Below are 17,961 nucleotides of genomic sequence, written 5' to 3'. Positions count from 1 at the left end.
CGGCGGCGGCTCCGCCCCTGGCCCGGCCCTGCCGCTCCATGCGGGACCCGCCCCGGGCCGGGGCCTCCCCGCGGTGCTGCGCTGCCGGGCGGCAGCTGCGGCTCCTCCGTTCCCCGTGCCCGCCTCGCCGGGGCTGCGGGTGCTGTGCCGGCCGCACCGCTCGGGACCCGCGGCCGGGAGAGGAGTCAGGGCGGCTCTCACGGGGCAGCCGGAGGCGCTCCGTGGTGCCCCGTGGTGCTGGCGATGCCCCGAGCCGCCGCGCTCGGTCCTGGTCTCGCTGTCCTGGCGCTCCACGCCTGCCCAGCCCCGGAGCTGCTGCTTCTGTCAGGAGCTGGGAGCTGGACTCGGGGTGACACACGTTACCAAACCCGACGTGACTGCTTGTTCGGACACCACCTTTCTGCACCTGGAACACCTGCCCGTGGATTCCTTACACCTGTGTCACACGCTTGTCACACATCTGTTCCTAATCTCTCCCGCAGGACTGGGTGCTGTCGAACCTCTCCAAGGAGCTCGGAGAATAAAAGAGAGAAAACCGTCTTGTGCAAACCCAGCCAGGTTTGGATTCCCTTCGGCAGAGCAGGTGTGTGCTACTTTATCTGTGCTCTCTGTCAGAATTTGCAGTGTCTTACTAGCACGTGGGTTCCACAACGGAGTAAGTCTTCACTTACTTTTCAAACGGAAAGAGCATGTTGAGGTGCAGCCAGTGGTATCGGTGGCTCGCCTGGTGTCGGTGCCGAGGAATCCCCATAGCACTGCGAGATCACTTCCATGGCTTCCCGGGATCGCCACAGCCCTAGGGTCCGGCTGCAGCACGACGGGGCGGAGTGCCCGTCCCGACAGCAGAGGGCCGGCGAGGCACGGCCGCGGGCAGGGCCCCCTCGAGTTGTGCTGAGTTCGCTCTAAACTCATCAGTCCCGTGACACTTGCATTTTAATTTGCGTTTGAAGTGGAAATAGTTTTTAGGGAGAACTCTAGCGACAGAAAAGTCGCTTCCCAGGCGCAGCTTTTGCTCGCTGGGTATCACCTTCCACAGCAGATGCTCCTGGTGGGCTGGAGAGCAGCCAAGGGGCTGCCCCGGCATGCAGGTCTGCCTGCTGCAAGCTCTGTCCGACATGCTTCACCATCCCTTTCAAGGCTGGGGGCTTGAAAGGGGTCAGTTCTGTTCAGAGAACCAGGCAGGCCTCAGTAACCTCTTCTGAATGTTTTGAGAAACTGTCACACTTTTAACTGATGTCACCCTTGGGAAGTTGTATCAGCTGCCTTGGGAAGAAAACCTGAAACCCGAGGGAATGCTGAAATGAATGTCACCTGTTTACTCACTGACCTGAATTGGAAACACCTCACTTCTTGGCAGTGCCAAGAAGTGTATTCCTTATCCTAAACTCATTTTCAGTCAGAAAAGACACAAGGTGATGGGTTGGTTTTGTTTGGGTTCTTTTGAGGTGAGATTTAACAAGAGTTTGCCATTCCTTCAGAACTGAGTGGTGTGGACAGACCTAATGATAACGTGTGTTAACTTATCTAATGTGGGTTATAGGTAACACTGGAGTAATTAATTAATCCTGCTATATTCAAAGACACGCTTCGGAGTTTTGTTTTACGCAAAAATCCTCTTATGTCCCAACTGTCAGTAAGAAAATTATCTTCCACTATAAGTTTTGCTGAATTACAGGAAAATTAATCAAATCTGTAAGACTTCTTGCTTAAATCCTGATAAAAGCACAGGTGGTAACACCTGTTGGAGCCATGGCTTGACGTTGTTTAAGCAGGAGGCAATTAGTTCACCAGGCTGATGCTGCCGGAGTTCTGCCAGCACAGTGTAAGTGAGACCAGATGTAGAATCTTTAATTGTTGGTATTCAGTGCCTAGAGAGTAATTCCCGGGGAGGCTTTTTCCATGGTCACTTCCAAGTTCTTGAGGCCAGACCTGAGCTTCCCTTCACTGAGACCAAACTTGTTCTTGTGCACTTTTCTGGGGACTGCTGCCAGGTGCCGGTGATGGCTGCTTAGAGCTTGGACATAACTCCAGAGCTCTCCCAGGAGGAACACTGTCAGGACTGGTTTTCCTCCTCTTGTATTGTATTTATTCACACCAAGCCTCATCTGTCACTTTTCCTGCAATTTTCCACTACTGTGAGGCTTCCCCCTGCCAGTGTCACCTCGTGGCTCGCTGCCTCCTCCAAATGGCGCACGGACGAGATCTGGCACAGCCGCAGGCAGAGCTGGTATTTGCTGTCAGTGATTCAGGCAGAACGTTCCCATGGCAGAGGGGGGAGCTGCAGGCAGAGTCAGTTGTGGTGACAGCCCCGTGATTCAGTTGCACAAGTCAGGCTGTCACGATTGTCCCTGGGATTCACATCCCCACCCAGCTCCTCTGCTCGTGCCGCACAGTGGCTGTGTCCGGCAGCAGGGCTGGGAGGTGTCAGCGGCAAGGACCCCGCCAGAGAGAGCCAGCCCATGCCAGGGGATCCCAGCTGGTCCAGCATGGCCAAGCACACAGCACAACTGCGGAGCAGCTGCCACACACTCGTGTGTTAGCACAGCTCCTCACTGTAGGTTTTGCAAAATATTTATTGCAAAATAAAGAAATATGGCAACAAAACTTAAATAGCAAATGACACAACACTGTGTGGCCATAAAGCTCTTGCTGTATTATGAATCTTTTACAATAAACAATAGTAAAGTGTGTCCCAGGGCAGCTGCACATGGACAGCCCATGTCACTGGCTCCAGCCATCTGTGATCTGTGACTTGTGCCTCCTGCTTGCACCTGTAACCGGCCCAATCCCCCTAAAGCTGACAGGAGCCAGCACCTTCCATGCTCTGTGAAATGTGCCATGCCATACCCCAGGCCCTTCTCTCCTTTTTCCTTTTAAAGCTGCCACAGCTGACCCAGTGCCCTTCCCTTCCATAAGGTAGCAGGCAATGGAGGGACATTGCTGAAGTACCTCCTGCTCCCCTTTGAGTCACAGCTTGTCCTGTGAGAGGTTGCTTGGATTTCTTTCCTTTCTCACCTACTAGGAAAGGACAGGCAGCCAGGAAGGAGTACAGAAATATTGTGAGCAGCCAGGGATCAGGTTAGGAATGCTAAAACCCTAAAGAATTAAATCTGGCCGGGATGTCAAGGGCAACAAGCAAAGCCTCTGTAGGTACATCGGTGATAAAAGGAAGACTTGGGAGAATGTGGACCCTCTCTGGAAGGAAATGGGAAACCCGGTTACCTGGGACATGGAGAAGGCTGAGGTACTCAGCCATGTTTCTGACTCAGCCTTCATGGCAATTTGCTCCAGTCACACTGCCCAAGCTGCAGGAGGCAAAGGCAGAGAGTGGGAGAACAAAGAACCACCCACAGGAGGAGAGGATTGGGGTCAAGAAGGTCTAAGGGACCTGAAGGTGCACAAGTCCCTGGGACCTGACGAGATGCACCCACGGGTTCATAGGGACTGTTGGAGGAAGTGGCTTGGCCACTATCCATCAGATTTGAGAAGCTGTGGCAGTCCAGAGACATTCCCACTGATGCCAAAAGGGGAAACAATCCCCCTTTTTTAGAAAGAGGAATAAGGAAGATCCAGAGAACTACAGGTGGTCAGGTCTCACTTCACCTGAAAAGAGCTTGGAGCAGATCCTCCTGGAAACTATGCTAAGGCACATGGAAAATACAGAGGTGTCTGGTGATAGCCAACGTGGCTTCACTGAGGGCAAATCATGAGAACTTACAGCCCCTGCCGGTGCCTAAAGGTGCTACAAGAGAGCTGGAGAGGGACTTCGGACAAGGGCCTGGAGTGACAGGACAAGGGGGAATGGCTTCCCACTGCCAGAGGATAGGGTTAGATGGGATACTGGGAAGAAATTGTTCCCTGTGAGGGTGGGGAGGCCCTGGCACAGGGTGCCCAGAGAAGCTGTGGCTGCCCCTGGATCCCTGGCAGTGCCCAAGGCCAGGCTGGATGGGACTTGGAGCAACCTGGGACAGTGGAAGGTGTCCCTGCCCATGGCAGGAGGATTGGAACAGATAATAGTCTCTTCCAACCCAAACCCTCCTGTGATACTAAAGCCTTTTATTAAAGCTCACCAGTGGCAGAGGGAGTCTGTACTGCTGCTGAAAGGGCTTTTAGGTGTGCTCCAAACAGGAGCCTCTTAAGCCACGTATCTAATGGAAGCACTCTTTACATAAAATATAATTAAATTATAAAAGGTAACTTGTGTGTGTGTAATCTTCCTAAGGCACCCAAGAATTTTAAAAGACCTTGTCCCACTCATGTTACTTACAGCACACTCTTGTTCCTCTTCTGCCCAAAGTTACAACTGTTGGCTAGTCAGAAACCTTAGCATAGAAGATGACATAGTTGAACAGCATAAAAAACGGGAACCGAAACCAAACCCTGGTGAAGCACTAAATCCAGACAGCTCGAGTCTTGCCAGCGATGCGTCATGGGCAACACATAGAAATTGTCACGTTAATGCCGAGGTTTCCATTGTCAGCAAAAAGGTGTGCAGTAGCTGTATCAAAAACGAGGCAGTTGCTGTTGCGGATGGCCACGGACACGCCATCGTGGATGGAGCAGGGAGATGCCTCCCAGGTCAGCCGGTGGCAGCTGCCATGCAGCTCCAGTCTGTACTGAAAGTTCTCTGCCTGCTTACGGGTGCCAATGAGCAGCACGGTGGCAAAAAACTGCTGGTGACCTTCACACTTCTCCTGTTTCTTCAGCACCAGCATGAAGTGGTGACCAAAGCATGACTGCATCATCACCCAGTCCACTGCCCCTGGCAGGTTAATGTCTGTGGCAAGGAAAATGATGTCTTCTCCCTGAAGGGTGGTAATGCTTTTGTGGGCATGCATGAGGTGGGACATCACGGCTTCCAAGGATCCCTCCCAGTCACAGGAGGTACCAGGGCACGGGCAGGAATAGGGACGGTACTCACAGATGGCTTCATGTTTTGGCTTTTCTGTGTGGTGGAGTGTCAGGGAGCAGCCTGTTGTGGCATACTGGAAAGAGATCAAACACAAGCCATCAGGAAAGGCACCAGCACTAGTATTCGCTGCTCCCACCTGTCAACTGGAAACACTGGTGAGCAACCAGAGCTCTCGTGCTCATTGCAAATTTTACATTACTTGGATGTAGCCCTGGATTCAAGCTGAGCTTTACTTAGTTTTTGTTTCCACTTAAAATGGATTCTTCTTGTCTTTTGTGGTTGTTTTTTCCTAATGCAAGCACTTAGATAAAATGGGTTGTATGGCTGAGTTGTAGTTAGATCTGCTGTTGCAGTTAGATCTGATCCGTCCAGATCAGCTGGAGAGGTCCTGGCTTGGATTTTCCTTTTCTTTAAAAAGAACAGAGGATTCTAGTTTCAACAGCTGGGGTGGTGGGTGGGTGTCCTCTGTAGGGGGATCGGGGGGGTGGTCTAGGGATATAGATGTGGGGGTGATGGGTGGGGATTTTCCGCAGGGGAACAGGAATGGGGGGATGGTCGGGGTGGCCCGCGCGTCCCCCTGCCCAGCCCCTCATCCTTACCTTGCACGGGAAGAGGACAGCCGAGGCCACCTTCTCCATGGCCAGGTTCCTGATGTTGGGGGTGAGGGAACCCCGGCAGGTGGGACAGAGGCTCAGCTGCTGCCGGCATTGCTTGCACACCAGGTGCCCGGCCTGGCACTGGAGGATGGGCGGCAGGACATAGTCGAAGCAGATGGGGCACTCGAAGAGCGAGGTCAGCTCCTGCTGCTGCTGCTGCTGATGCTGCTGCTGCTGCTGCTGCTGGGGGGGAGGAAGAGGAGGAGGAGGGGGAGGCGGCGGAGAAGCCCCGCCGGTCCCCGGTAGGACGGCGGCAGGGGACGGGGAGTGCTGCTGCTGCTTTCCGCAGGGCTTGCTAGGGCCGGGGCCGGCGGAGGACGGGCGGCTCATCGCGCCTCGCCACCGCCGCCACCATCGGGCCGCGCTGGGGAGGGGGAGGAGGAGGAGGAGGAGGAGGAGGAGGATGGATGGGGCGGTGCTGGGCGAGCGGCGGCTGCGCGCGGCCCCCGCCCCGCTCCCGGCGTGCCCCGCGCGGGGCCGCCTCAGCGGGACCTCCCGCCCTTCGTGGCGGTATCGTGCCCTGCCCGCGTTACCGCCTCCCCTCAGCGGGACTGTGCCCCTCGCCGTGCCCTGCCCGCGTTACCGCCTCCCCTCAGCGGGACTGTGCCCCTCGCCGTGCCCTGCCCGCGTTACCGCCTCCCCTCAGCGGGACTGTGCCCCTCGCCGTGCCCTGCCCGCGTTACCGCCTCCCCTCAGCGGGACTGTGCCCCTCGCCGTGCCCTGCCCGCGTTACTGCCTCCCCTCAGCGGGACTGTGCCCCTCGCCGTGCCCTGCCCGCGTTACTGCCTCCCCTCAGCGGGACTGTGCCCCTCGCCGTGCCCTGCCCGCGTTACTGCCTGCCCTCAGCGGGACTGTGCCCCTCACCGTGCCCTGCCCGCGTTACCGCCTCCCCTCAGCGGGACTGTGCCCCCTCACCGGCACCTCCTGCCCAGTAAAAGATGTTTTGGTCTGATTTAAAATGTTTTGTAGAATGAGGTGCTTTTTTAGCTCTGATTTTACACTTGGGGACCAATCACGGGAAGAAGTTGGGCTGGTTTCATTCCCCAGATAAAAGAAAGCTTGGGTGAAAAAACCTGATAGTTTAAACATCTGTTTCAGTAACACTGGAGAAGTGAATCACAAAACAATAAAACCACACAATCGTTTAGGTTGGAAAATAAAATCATTGAGTCAAACCATCAACATAGCACTGCCAAGGCCACCACTGACTGATGTCTGTCAACACCACATCTCCATGTCTGTTAAAATCCCTCCACGAATCACAGAATCTCAGGGTGGTTTGGGTCGAAAGGGCCTTTTAAACCTATCTTGTTCCACCCCCTGCCATGGGCAAGGACATCTTCCATAGGTCAGGTTGCTACAAGCCCCATCCAACCTGGCCTTGAACCCTTCCAATGTTATTTTCCCCAGAGTTCTCCTTGCAATTTGGCTCCAAGACTTCTTGTCTGTGAACAAGTAATACTTTGGTCTGAGATACCCACACAGAGAATTTTTAACCAAAGCGGTGTTACCTGTGACCAGGTCCTTGCAGGAGAGGGGCCTCGTTGCCAGGGGCTCTGGTACTTGCTTTCTCCATGAGGTTGACTAATGCATGGTGCTCCAATACAGCGTAAGTTTCACTATGTGTGTCTGGATTTGTTCGCATTCTTGGCTGTGTAGCCCCTGATCCTGCACAAAATATTACAGGGAACGACAGCACCGCTGAGCATCAGTGGGATGTGTGGGGGCATTGCAAGGTTTGTCTTTTGCAAAGAATTTCCAGAGTAGAAGTGAAAGCCTGTAGCTGTTGTCATGAGGACAGCACCTCCTGAGGTGCCAGAGCTTGGGGAGTTTTCAGAGAAATTTGACTAACACCCAGACTATGTCTTTATTGCTGCTTATTCCTAACACATTGCTAAGCATGATGTGACCTGGAAGGAATGAGCGAGGCCTGAGTTCTGATGGAGGAAAATGAGCAGCTGAAATATAGCCCCCATGGCAAGAAGGTTATAAAAGGATGTGCACATGTGGGGGCAGCGGGATGGAAGCCCAAGGGAGGCAGTGAGGGCATGTGCTCCCGCAGCCAGTGAGGCCGGGTTTAGCTGGGTCCTGTGTATTGGGTCTGGCTGAGGTGAAGTTCACAGCCCTCAGAGTGCTGGGCTTTGCATTGGTAGCTGGACGGGTGTTGATAACAGAGCAGTGTTTTGGCTACTGCCGAGCAGTGCTGTCCCTCTGACATTCCTCCCCCATCAAAGGGCATGGGAGTGGGCAAGATCCTGGCAGGGGACACAACCAGGCCAGCTGACCCAAATTAGCCAAAGGGATATTCCATACCATGTGACATCAGCTCAGCTATAAAAGCTAAGGGAGAGAGGAGGAAGGGGGGCATTCATCATTCTTCAGTGTTTGCCTCCTGGAGAAACCACTATGCATGCTGAAACCCTGCTTCCCAGGAAGTGTCCAAACATCGCTGCTGATGGGAAGTAGAGATTGACTTTTCCCTTTGCTTATGTGCACACAGACTCTCACTTCTTTCTTTCTTCCACTGTAATAAAACTGCCTTATCTCACCCGCTGCTTATTCTCCATCTTATTCTCTCCCCTGTCCCACTGGAAAAGGTAGTGATAGAGCATCTTAGTGGGCACCTGGCACCCAGATAAGGTCAACCTACTACATCTAGCCCGGTTTCTCTTCCTTTTTCTGCCTTTTGCAATCATACTGGGTTTGTGAGGGGATGGGGAGCAGGGGATGGGGTGGGACATGGGGGTCTGGGGGCTGTGGCATTGCTGAAGGGATGGCAGCTGTGCTGCTGACACTCCATTCCCCAGCCTGTGCCGGTGGCCGTAGTCGCCAGTTCTCTCATGGCAGGGTGATGGGCTGGTGCATCCCCCGCAGCCCCGGGGCCCCTTTCCCGGTGTCACTGAAGCTGTGGGTGCCCAGGGACTGCAGCACTTGGGCTGAGCCGCAGCTCTGCAGTGGGGAAGCCATGTGCTCAAGGGTGCCCTGAATTGAGCAGAAACTGAAGATGGGGGCAGTGGCAAGTGCAGACCCCATGTCAGCTGTTACCAGCATCTCCTCACCCTGGCCCAGCATAATCTCAGGCTGGATGTCACCACTTATTTTTATTTTTTGTAAAATTCAATAAATATGAACCAAGTTTCTGGACCACTTGCAGCAGGTTTATTATTCTCAGTTGTCATTAGCAACACACTAAGGGTGTGACTTAGAGGTCGTTTTGGAGTAATGATAATGAAAAAGGAAGTGGACAGTGGTTTCTGTGAGCTCGAAGCAATGTCCCCTGCCCGTGCTTGCCAGGCTAATGCAGGGTGCCAGGATTTGGCAATGGCAGTAAAATCACTGAATCACAGAACCCCAGAAAGGTTTGGGTTGGAAAAGCCCTCTAAGACCCAACAAATCCAACCATTACCCTGCTGCCAAGGCCACCACTAAACCACTGTTGCTGAATGCCACATCTGCACAGCTTTTAAATCCCTGCAGGGATGGGGACTCCATCACTGCCATGGGCAGCCTGTGCCAGGGCTGGACTCTTTCCTTTTCCTGCCAGCTGTCATGGCAAGTCGGAGAACCTGCATCCTACCACCTGGAAAAGGTGTGCAGTGGGGCAGGTTTGCTAGTCACTGTTCCTCCAGTGCACGCTTTTGCAGTGGGTATGATGCCTTATGGACAGGGTGTCCCTTCAATGCACCAAAGGCTGTTTGATTGGGGAGAGAGTTTTTTGTCCTACAGACTGCAGTGACCAGTGGAGTTGGTAGTGTGTGGGAGATGCCAGTATCCTTCAGGAGCAGGGGTCCATCCTTCTCACTCCTTAGAAGAAGGGGTCTGTCCCATTCCAGCTGACGGTTGCACCTGCCCACTTGGTCCTGATTGCCATCTCCAGGGCTGGATGCCTCTTCCGTGGGCTGCTGGGGTCTTCTCTTTGAGCTTCTTCCCAGTGATGCGAATGAGTGTCTGAAGAGGAAATGAAAAATCAATGTCTAAAAAAATATCTTAAAAACCCAACCCCACTGAAAAAGGTTTCAGTGAAGGTTAAAAGCAGAAGCTTCTGCAGTTGTATTGGTGTAGATGTGCTGCCGTTCTGCCCCAGGGAGCTGGGGGAGTGCAGGCAGGGCCTCCCAGGCTGACGACTGGCCCTGCACCATGGCCCCCCCCAGGAAATTCCGGTGCTCTAAATGCAGCTCTGGGCTCCTTGCATGGTGTGTTTGCATATTGCTTTTCTGAGCAGTTGCTCAGATAGTATCTGTGGCCACACAGGTATCATGACGGTTGATCTTGAATCACTCTGCTTCCCCGCAGATTTACCCTTTAGTTTCAAGGTTCTGACTTCACTTTAAGTGCTGCAGTGAAAGGAGAGCAAGGAAGGAGGCACCGAGTGAGGAAGGCAAGTGATGCACAGCGGCAGAGAAACAAGAACCTTGCACCCCAAGCACAAAACCTGGTTCGCCACGCAAGTGTTGCCACAGGAGCATTTTATCCGTCCTGGGGCGATGTGAAACTTGGTGGGGAACCAGAGGGCCGTGGTGGCACCTGGTGCTGAGCAGGAAGACAGACTTCAGCCTCAGTCAGCCAGGCAGGTGGCCCCTGCTGTGCCCTAGCCTCGCTGCATTGGTGTGCAGGTTTTGTCTGGGGTAGAATTCATTGTCTTCTCAGTGTCTGGTATGGAGCTGTGTTTTGGGTTTGTGCTGAACACAGGTGATAATATAGAGATGATTTTGTTGTTGCTGAGCAGTGGTTATACAGAGCCAAGGTCTTTTCTGTTCCTCCTACTGCCACACTGGTGAGGAAGTTGGGAGTGCATGGGAGTCTGGGAGAAGACACAGCCAGGACAGAGGACCCAAAAGGATCAAAGGGATATTCCAGACCGTATGACATCATGCTCAGTATATAAAGTGGGGAGAAGAAGAAAGGAGGGGGACTTTTGAGTATGGTGTTTGTCTTCCCAAGTCACTGTTGTGTGTGATGGGGCCCTGCTCTCCTGGAGGTGGCTGAACACCTGCCTGCCTGTGGGAAGCAGTGAATGAATTCTTTGTTTTCCTTTGCTTGTGTGTGTGGCTTTTGCTTTTCCTATTAAACTGTCTTTATCTCAACCCACAAGTTCTTTAGCTTCTACCCTTCCCATTCTCTCCCTGATCCTGCTGGTGGGGGAGTGAGTGAGCAGCTGCACGGGGCTTGAGGATTGGATGGGGTAAAACCATGGCAGCTGGAGAGAAGGTTATTATAAATTTTGAATTAATAATGAAACAGTCCTGCTTCCTGGTGTGTTTAAAGTTTGTATTGAGTATTTAACACAGGAGTAACAGTTGTCTGTGATGCCCATACCTCAGTCCCTGGTAAACCTGGGTCCGTACCTATCGTCAGGTGGGCTGTTTGGGTCTGCTCCTGCTGCCCACTGTAGAAGTACAGGTGGAAAATTCTCTCGGATTTCCAGTCGGAGAGCAGCCGGCTGTCGGTGCCGAAGAGCACGCTGTGCCTGCCCGAGACGCTGCACAGCCACACGGGCAGCCGAGGCGTCCGCAGCCCGGGGCTCACCTGGGCACGGGGACCCTTGGCAGGAACCTGGGCTCTGCCAAGCCCAGGGGCCTGGCGGGGGTCCCGCTGTCCATGGCGCTGCCCCTGCGCTCACCTGCCGCTCCACCGGCGCCCGCTCCCAGCGCAGGAAGCCCACGGGGCCCCGCTGCCACGGGGCCTCGCCATCCCCATCCCCGGTGCCGGACTCCAGCTCCTGGCTGCCACCGAGCTCCCATGGGCTCGCTCGTCCTGTCAGGAGCAGGCTGAGCACGGCCTGCGGGGAAACAGCCCACAGTCACACCATGGGGACACGGAGCAAACACCCTTTGCAGGTGATGTCCTGCTCCCAGCTCTGTCATGTCTGTCACAAGTAGGGGAATGCCAGGCTGCCAGTGGCTTTTTAAAAATTATTGTTACTATCATCATCATCACCACCATCATCATCATCTGTTTTTAAGTGCACATTCATGACTAAAATTGCAAAATATTTTTTTATGACCTTATGCTTCTTTTTTCTTTGGATTAATTAACAAGTGATAATTTTTTCCTAAATCAGATGTGGGAATAATAAAACCAGAAAGCTTGAGACACGTGGCTGATCCTACCTCTGTACAGGTGATGTTTCCAGAACTGATGTTCAACAGAGGAGCTGTGTCACCCAAATCCTCTTGGACCCTTTATGGCCAAGCACAGATCATCAGGGCAGCACTGGGCCCATGCCAGAGGCAATACTGTACCTCCCTGCCTGACCAACGGGAATGGGAGGAAAACACCATTTCAGAAGATGTAGCCAAACTACAGGAAAATGTTTAAAAAGTGAAATATACCTTTCAAGTGTCCTAGAGAAAAGTAAACTGTATAAAAATAGGATCACTCCATGGCTTCCTTCACCTTTGAACTGAAAGAAGAAATAAGGGATCACGGGGGAGGAATTATGGCCAGTAAATAATATTTAATCAAAACAATTCCTCTGCTTCAATACAGCCTTAGGTGAGTGTGTTGAGTTAGATGAGTAAAGTGTTATTCCAGGAAGATTTTGTAGCTGACTTTGTTGAATAAGATCAGGTAAAAAAACAAAGAAGAAACTTTCAGTTATTGGCTAAATGGGTTTTGTACAATTTTTCCCATATTTTTGCTGAGGCTGCAAGGAATCACACCTTTGAATGATGTACAAAATGCTGCCCTTTCCCCCCAGTGTTTGTGGGCTGAGAGAGATGGAATAATGGGTAAAGTCACAGGGATTTACGTGGGAGCAGGATCTCTTCCCACTGGAAATCCTGGAAGTGATCCATGAACTAACTGTACATTAACTGTGTGAATGGCCTGATGACGATGACACTGTTGTGTCCAAAATGCCCAATTTGAATGGGAAATAAGATGTAATTTAGCAAGAAAATAACTTGGATAAAGCAGTTATCCCCACTTACACAGTGTATGTGATCAGAGATGAACCCTTGAGCAGCAGCTTTCTCCGAGAACTCAAACAGCTGGATCTGTTGGGCATGAGCACCAGGAGGGTGGTGTAAAGGAGATGTGAATTATACCAAAAAGCTGAGCTTTTGAATCCTATGGTTCCGTTAGTCAAGTGGAAGAACAATGCAAGGGTTTGCTCTGCCCCTTCCCCAGCCGTGGGCTCTGGCTCTATGCAGGGGTTCAGCAGAGCAGCTTTGTGTTGACAGGATTCTCCTTTTGGCAGGAGAAGGAAGATGGGCCTTTGGTGAAGGAGAGGTAGATGTATCATGGGCTGCACCAAGACCTGGGTCTGGGATGATCACTGTTTGTGGTGCAATAGAAGTGAGGGAGAAGGTGTAGCAGATTCTATGTTTCAGGCCAAAGATATCTTTAAGGAAAATCCCGTTGGCAGAAGACGGTTCCATACTCACTCTCTCTGTGAAGCTGTTGGCTCTGTAGCCTTCACGTGGTGGCATCATGGTGATAGGGGCAGTGATGAGGCACACGACAGCTCTGCCACCTCCTCCCGCTGCCCACAGGGTCTCTGCCAGAGCCGTGGCCAGTGCCTGCCCCTGCTCCCACTGCCCGACCCGGCACAGCCTGTGCCAGGGAGAAACCAGGGGCTGTGACCATGACACCAGGGAGGTGGGAGGCACATGCCACTGTCCCGAAATCAGAGGATTTGCTGGGAAGAAGCCTTGCCTGGGGATCAGCCAAGGCTTCTTCCCCAGTGCATATCCCCACCTGTAGCTGCACACCTGAACCTGGATCTGGTTTGCCTGGACCCAGAGGCTGGCACTGACCAAGCAATAATTTTCATGTGTCCCATGAGGCCCAGCAACTTACCTTTCCAGCTGAGTACATTCTGTCTCTCTTGTGAAGAGCAGGTATGAGATGATGTGTGCTTGTACAGCCACCAGAATGGCTCTTGTTCCTCCCTAGGAACAGAAAAACAACCCCTGCTGTCTGAGGAGTCTGAACGAGCACATGTCACTCCCAGCAGACCCTGGCCAGTGGGACAACAAGAAGCCCTTATGGAGAAGAAGCTGCAGGGTAGCCCTGTCCATGTGCTGGGGGCAGCAGGGATCCCATGGGTGGGTGCCCTCCCTCCCTTCCTCCATTGCATCACTCCATCCCAGGGAATAGCCCCCAGCTCCAGGTACCATGTGTGCTTAGAAGCCCCATGGTTTGTTTTTTGTCCCCTCCAGCCTCGCAGCAAAGGGACAGAGGTCTTGAGGCAGCCCAGGGCTGATGTGAGGCTATGCATGGGAGTGCCTGTGCCTGCTCCCCGCCGTGCTGACACACACATCAGGGCTGTGGTCCCTCCGTAGGCACAGGGCTTTGGAATGCAGAGAGTGGCACCCATGGTTGTACTCAGCGTTTCAGCCTCCGACAAGTTTAGGGGATTTACAATTTGAATGTTTATCTTGGCCTTCTGCTTTTTTGGGTGCAGTGTTGTGATGGTAAATAAGGAAGAAGAAAACCTCCCTCTCAGAAAATGAGTCTAGGTGACTTGACTTGTTGGACGTCTAAGTGGGGCAGGAAGAATGAATTAAGTCTAATTTTCAGAAAAGAAACAGTCTTTTTGCAATGTGCTGCGTCTCTCCTGAGCCCTCCCTGGGAGCATCTCACACCAGGGTATCACAGTCCATGCCCACAGCCAGCTACTGGCTCCAAGCCATCCATCCCACTCCAGCTTCTGGCCAGCAGCTCCCATGCAAGGACAGCTGTGGAGGGGCTGCAGCTGGCACCCTGGAAAGCCTTCCCATTAGGGAAAGCTGAGCCTGGCAGATGGGCAGAGTGCATGGTGCAGGTGTGCAAGGTACAGGTGTGTGGGGTGCAGGTGTGCAAGGTACAGGTGTGCGGGGTGCAGGTGTGCATGGTGCAGGTGTGCGGGGTGCAGGTGTGCGGGGTGCAGGTGTGCATGGTGCAGGTGTGCAAGGTACAGGTGTGCGGGGTGCAGGTGTGTGGGGTGCAGGTGTGCGGGGTGCAGGTGTGCGGGGTGCAGGTGTGCATGGTGCAGGTGTGCGGGGTGCAGGTGTGTGGGGTGCAGGTGTGTGGGGTGCAGGTGTGCATGGTGCAGGTGTGTGGGGTGCAGATGTGCAGGGTGCAGGTGTGCGGGGTGCAGGTGTGCAAGGTACAGGTGTGTGGGGTGCAGGTGTGCAAGGTACAGGTGTGCGGGGTGCAGGTGTGCATGGTGCAGGTGTGCGGGGTGCAGGTGTGCGGGGTGCAGGTGTGCATGGTGCAGGTGTGCAAGGTACAGGTGTGCGGGGTGCAGGTGTGTGGGGTGCAGGTGTGCGGGGTGCAGGTGTGCGGGGTGCAGGTGTGCATGGTGCAGGTGTGCGGGGTGCAGGTGTGTGGGGTGCAGGTGTGTGGGGTGCAGGTGTGCATGGTGCAGGTGTGTGGGGTGCAGATGTGCAGGGTGCAGGTGTGCGGGGTGCAGGTGTGCGGGGTGCAGGTGTGCATGGTGCAGGTGTGCGGGGTGCAGGTGTGCGGGGTGCAGGTGTGCATGGTGCAGGTGTGCGGGGTGCAGGTGTGTGGGGTGCAGGTGTGCGGGGTGCAGGTGTGCATGGTGCAGGTGTGCGGGGTGCAGGTGTGCGGGGTGCAGGTGTGTGGGATGCAGGTGTGCAGGGTGCAGGTGTGCAGGGTGCAGGTGTGTGGGGTGCAGGTGTGCGGGGTGCAGGTGTGTGGGGTGCAGGTGTGCGGGGTGCAGGTGTGCATGGTGCAGGTGTGCGGGGTGCAGGTGTGTGGGGTGCAGGTGTGCGGGGTGCAGGTGTGTGGGGTGCAGGTGTGCGGGGTGCAGGTGTGCATGGTGCAGGTGTGCGGGGTGCAGGTGTGTGGGGTGCAGGTGTGCGGGGTGCAGGTGTGCATGGTGCAGGTGTGCGGGGTGCAGGTGTGTGGGGTGCAGGTGTGCGGGGTGCAGGTGTGCATGGTGCAGGTGTGCGGGGTGCAGGTGTGCGGGGTGCAGGTGTGTGGGATGCAGGTGTGCAGGGTGCAGGTGTGCAGGGTGCAGGTGTGCATGGTGCAGGTGTGTGGGGTGCAGGTGTGTGGGGTCCAGGTGTGTGGGGTCCAGGTGTGTGTGCCGCTGAGGCCCCCCGCACTGGCTGCCAGCTCCCACAAGTGTCTGAGACACCAAGCAGCTGGTGCCAGTTGCTGTGTGTGCCTTTTACCTTTCCTGCCTCCAGCGCGTAGGCCAGATCGGAGTGTGGCGGGCGGAACCTGAAGTGCGCCGCTGCCCACTCGAAGCTAAAGAGGGGGGTCATGTTTCTGAACAGCAGCTTCTGCAGCCTCTGTGGAGGAGGAGGAGGCAGAGGGGCCAGGTCAGATCTCTCATCCCAGCGTGAAGGGTCTGTAACATCAGGGGGTCTCGGGGTGCAGGTGCAGTGCGTGTGCCCACAGCCAGAGCAGTGTCAAGCTATCTGCCTAGAGCCACGCCTCACAGCTTCAAAGCAAAGGTGATGTTTTGAGCTCAATGCAGGCACTTCACTCAGCACTCAGCCACTCTGGTGAAGCTTGGTTGTTGTGTGTAGTAACCTATATTTGGGTACAGTGCACATTTTGGGGAAGATTGCACTGGGGCCCCATCCTGCCATTGCCCGCAGAACTGCCAAGTTGCTGGGCAACAGCACCTGGCAGCAGTGCTTTTGGGGCCAGGCACCCAACAGGAGCTGAAATCCTTCACTGATTGCGTTAAAGGCCCTTTCCAAGCCAAACAATTCTATGATTCCATGATCCTGCCTCCGGTCCTAAGGCTTTTTGTCAGGGAAGCCCCAAAGTGCAGGGAAACGTTGCCTGTTGTCGTTTGCTGGTTCTCCCCTGAGAATTATTGCGTATCAGCTTTAAGGCTGCATTCCAGCCATGTTTATTAAGAGTGTCCTAAATAATCCATCCCCATTCCACACCCTGTTCAGCTGACAGCAGGCTGAACCCTGCAGTCAAAACACCGGGAAAGGCTCCCCAGTCTCTTTCCCTTCAGGAGATTCAATTACAGCTCATACTTAATTCAGCAGGCAGCTCACCATTGCCGTGTCCAGGGAGATGGGGCAGCCACCCACACTCTGAGGGGGCAGGAGGGGCTGGGGGATGGTGGAGGGTGGCTGCGACCCTGGGGACTCCCCGGCTCCGGGTGGTCCATTGCCAGCACTGCTCCGTCCTTGCTGCAGGGATAGGAGCAGACAGTGCATCACCCCAGGGCTGCTGCCTCCATGCACGGAATGTTCCCCCCGATGTTCCTAGGGTGCACACAGCACCTGGCTGTAGGCTGACAGGGGCGTGGGGGGCACGTGCTGCCCTGGAACATGGGTGCCCTTGACTTCCAGCTGTGTTCAGACATTCCCAACACATCCCTAGGAGCTAATGACTGGAGCAGGTAATAGTGCTGTGTTTGAATTACAGGGAATACCCTTCCGTGTCTCCCAACTTAAGGGCGCAGCAGGTTTTCCAAATACTTACATTTTGGAGATCTTAGTTTGTCTTCCTCTTTCACGTATTCTAAAACTCACTGTGAAAACCATTAGTTTTTGACAGAAAGGTAAATCAAGTGTTGGACTGGTCTGCCCCTTTGATTTCAAAATATATGGAGAAAACATCTGTTTCTCAAAGGAGCAGCATGAGAAATTAATCTCCATAGATACCTGGGCTGCAGGTATGGATGTGTGACCTCCTCAGTGTGCCAACCAAGGACAGCCCAAAGCTCACCAGACAAACAGAAAATTTTACCTTTGGAAAAGGAGTTCCCTGATGAGTCGTGCTGTTGACTTCCAAGCTGAAAATGTAAAATAAAGTACAAATTGAAACACCCATCAGAGGTATTGCTAGCATGTGGAGAAACCGGAGTCCAACCAGAAGAGAACCCCAGAACAAAGGATGAGTAAGAGCTGTAGCATTTATATTTTTACTGAGTACATGAAGACCTTTTGTCATTGCCACATGTTTTGTAATAAAACATAACTAAAAATTACATTAAATAACCACCTGGAATTAAAACTGTGTTAAAGAAGCAGAATAAAAATCTTACCCATGGAAACTAAAGATTTCTCTCCATTTGGTCAGATCAGAGATTCTGCTGGTGATCTCCTCCAGCTCTGTAGGCGCAGCGTGCTCAGCCCCCCGATCACCCATCGCAGCCGCCGCGCTCCCTTCGGGCGATGCTCCGAGTGATGCTCTGGGCACAGGAGCTGCGGGGGGAGCAGCTCCCTGACCCGCGCTGCTGAGAGGCACCGACCTTCCTGCCCGTCCCCGGGGCTTGCGGGCAGCCCCCCGTCACATCGCGATTGAATTGTCGGGAGAGCCCGTCCCAGCCCGCGCTGCCCTGCTCGCTTGTGCCGGCAGCATCAATGTTTAATGCCAGAAGAGCAGAGTGGGGATGACGGCAGCGGTGGCTGCTCGGGGCGGGGGGTGGCTGCGGGTGGCAGGAGCGTGGGGCAGGAGCAGGGG

At 54.1% G+C, this 17,961-nt stretch overlaps 2 protein-coding genes and 1 long non-coding RNA gene across 3 annotated transcripts; 1 reads left to right on the top strand and 2 right to left on the bottom strand.

The window, feature by feature from the left end:
* Positions 1 to 57: 57 nt before the first annotated feature.
* LOC125331061 lies at positions 58 to 3,562 on the top strand. The gene is made up of 2 exons (XR_007205842.1): positions 58 to 583; positions 687 to 3,562. It is a non-coding gene; the product is annotated as an uncharacterized LOC125331061 (long non-coding RNA).
* A 401-nt stretch (positions 3,563 to 3,963) lies between these two features.
* On the bottom strand, positions 3,964 to 5,960 carry SIAH2 (siah E3 ubiquitin protein ligase 2). The gene is made up of 2 exons (XM_048314970.1): positions 5,512 to 5,960; positions 3,964 to 4,985 (listed from the first exon to the last, which is right to left on the bottom strand). Exons 1-2 carry the CDS (start codon positions 5,896 to 5,898, stop codon positions 4,428 to 4,430), a joined length of 945 nt encoding a protein of 314 aa, XP_048170927.1. The 5' UTR covers positions 5,899 to 5,960; the 3' UTR covers positions 3,964 to 4,427.
* Positions 5,961 to 9,171: 3,211 nt separating this feature from the next.
* On the bottom strand, positions 9,172 to 17,646 carry MINDY4B (MINDY family member 4B). The gene is given in 12 exon segments (XM_048314679.1): positions 9,172 to 9,516; positions 10,914 to 11,120; positions 11,122 to 11,347; positions 11,679 to 11,748; positions 11,901 to 11,971; positions 12,501 to 12,566; positions 12,957 to 13,125; positions 13,372 to 13,463; positions 15,696 to 15,815; positions 16,545 to 16,682; positions 17,245 to 17,290; positions 17,543 to 17,646. Coding segments are annotated over 12 exon segments (1,452 nt in total). The 3' UTR covers positions 9,172 to 9,373.
* Positions 17,647 to 17,961: the final 315 nt, after the last annotated feature.

Source organism: Corvus hawaiiensis, chromosome 10, assembly GCF_020740725.1.
Source record: "Corvus hawaiiensis isolate bCorHaw1 chromosome 10, bCorHaw1.pri.cur, whole genome shotgun sequence".
Classification (NCBI taxonomy): domain Eukaryota; kingdom Metazoa; phylum Chordata; class Aves; order Passeriformes; family Corvidae; genus Corvus; species Corvus hawaiiensis.
This window is presented reverse-complemented; position numbering and strand designations above follow the sequence as displayed.

Bases quoted from the DNA above. Each gene is read 5' to 3' on its own strand.
- SIAH2 (XM_048314970.1), bottom strand. From the start codon at position 5,898: ATGAGCCGCCCGTCCTCCGCCGGCCCCGGCCCTAGCAAGCCCTGCGGA. The intron at 4,986-5,511 runs GTAAGGATGAGG...ATCTCTTTCCAG, and splicing joins CTGTCCTCTTCCCGTGCAAG to TATGCCACAACAGGCTGCTC.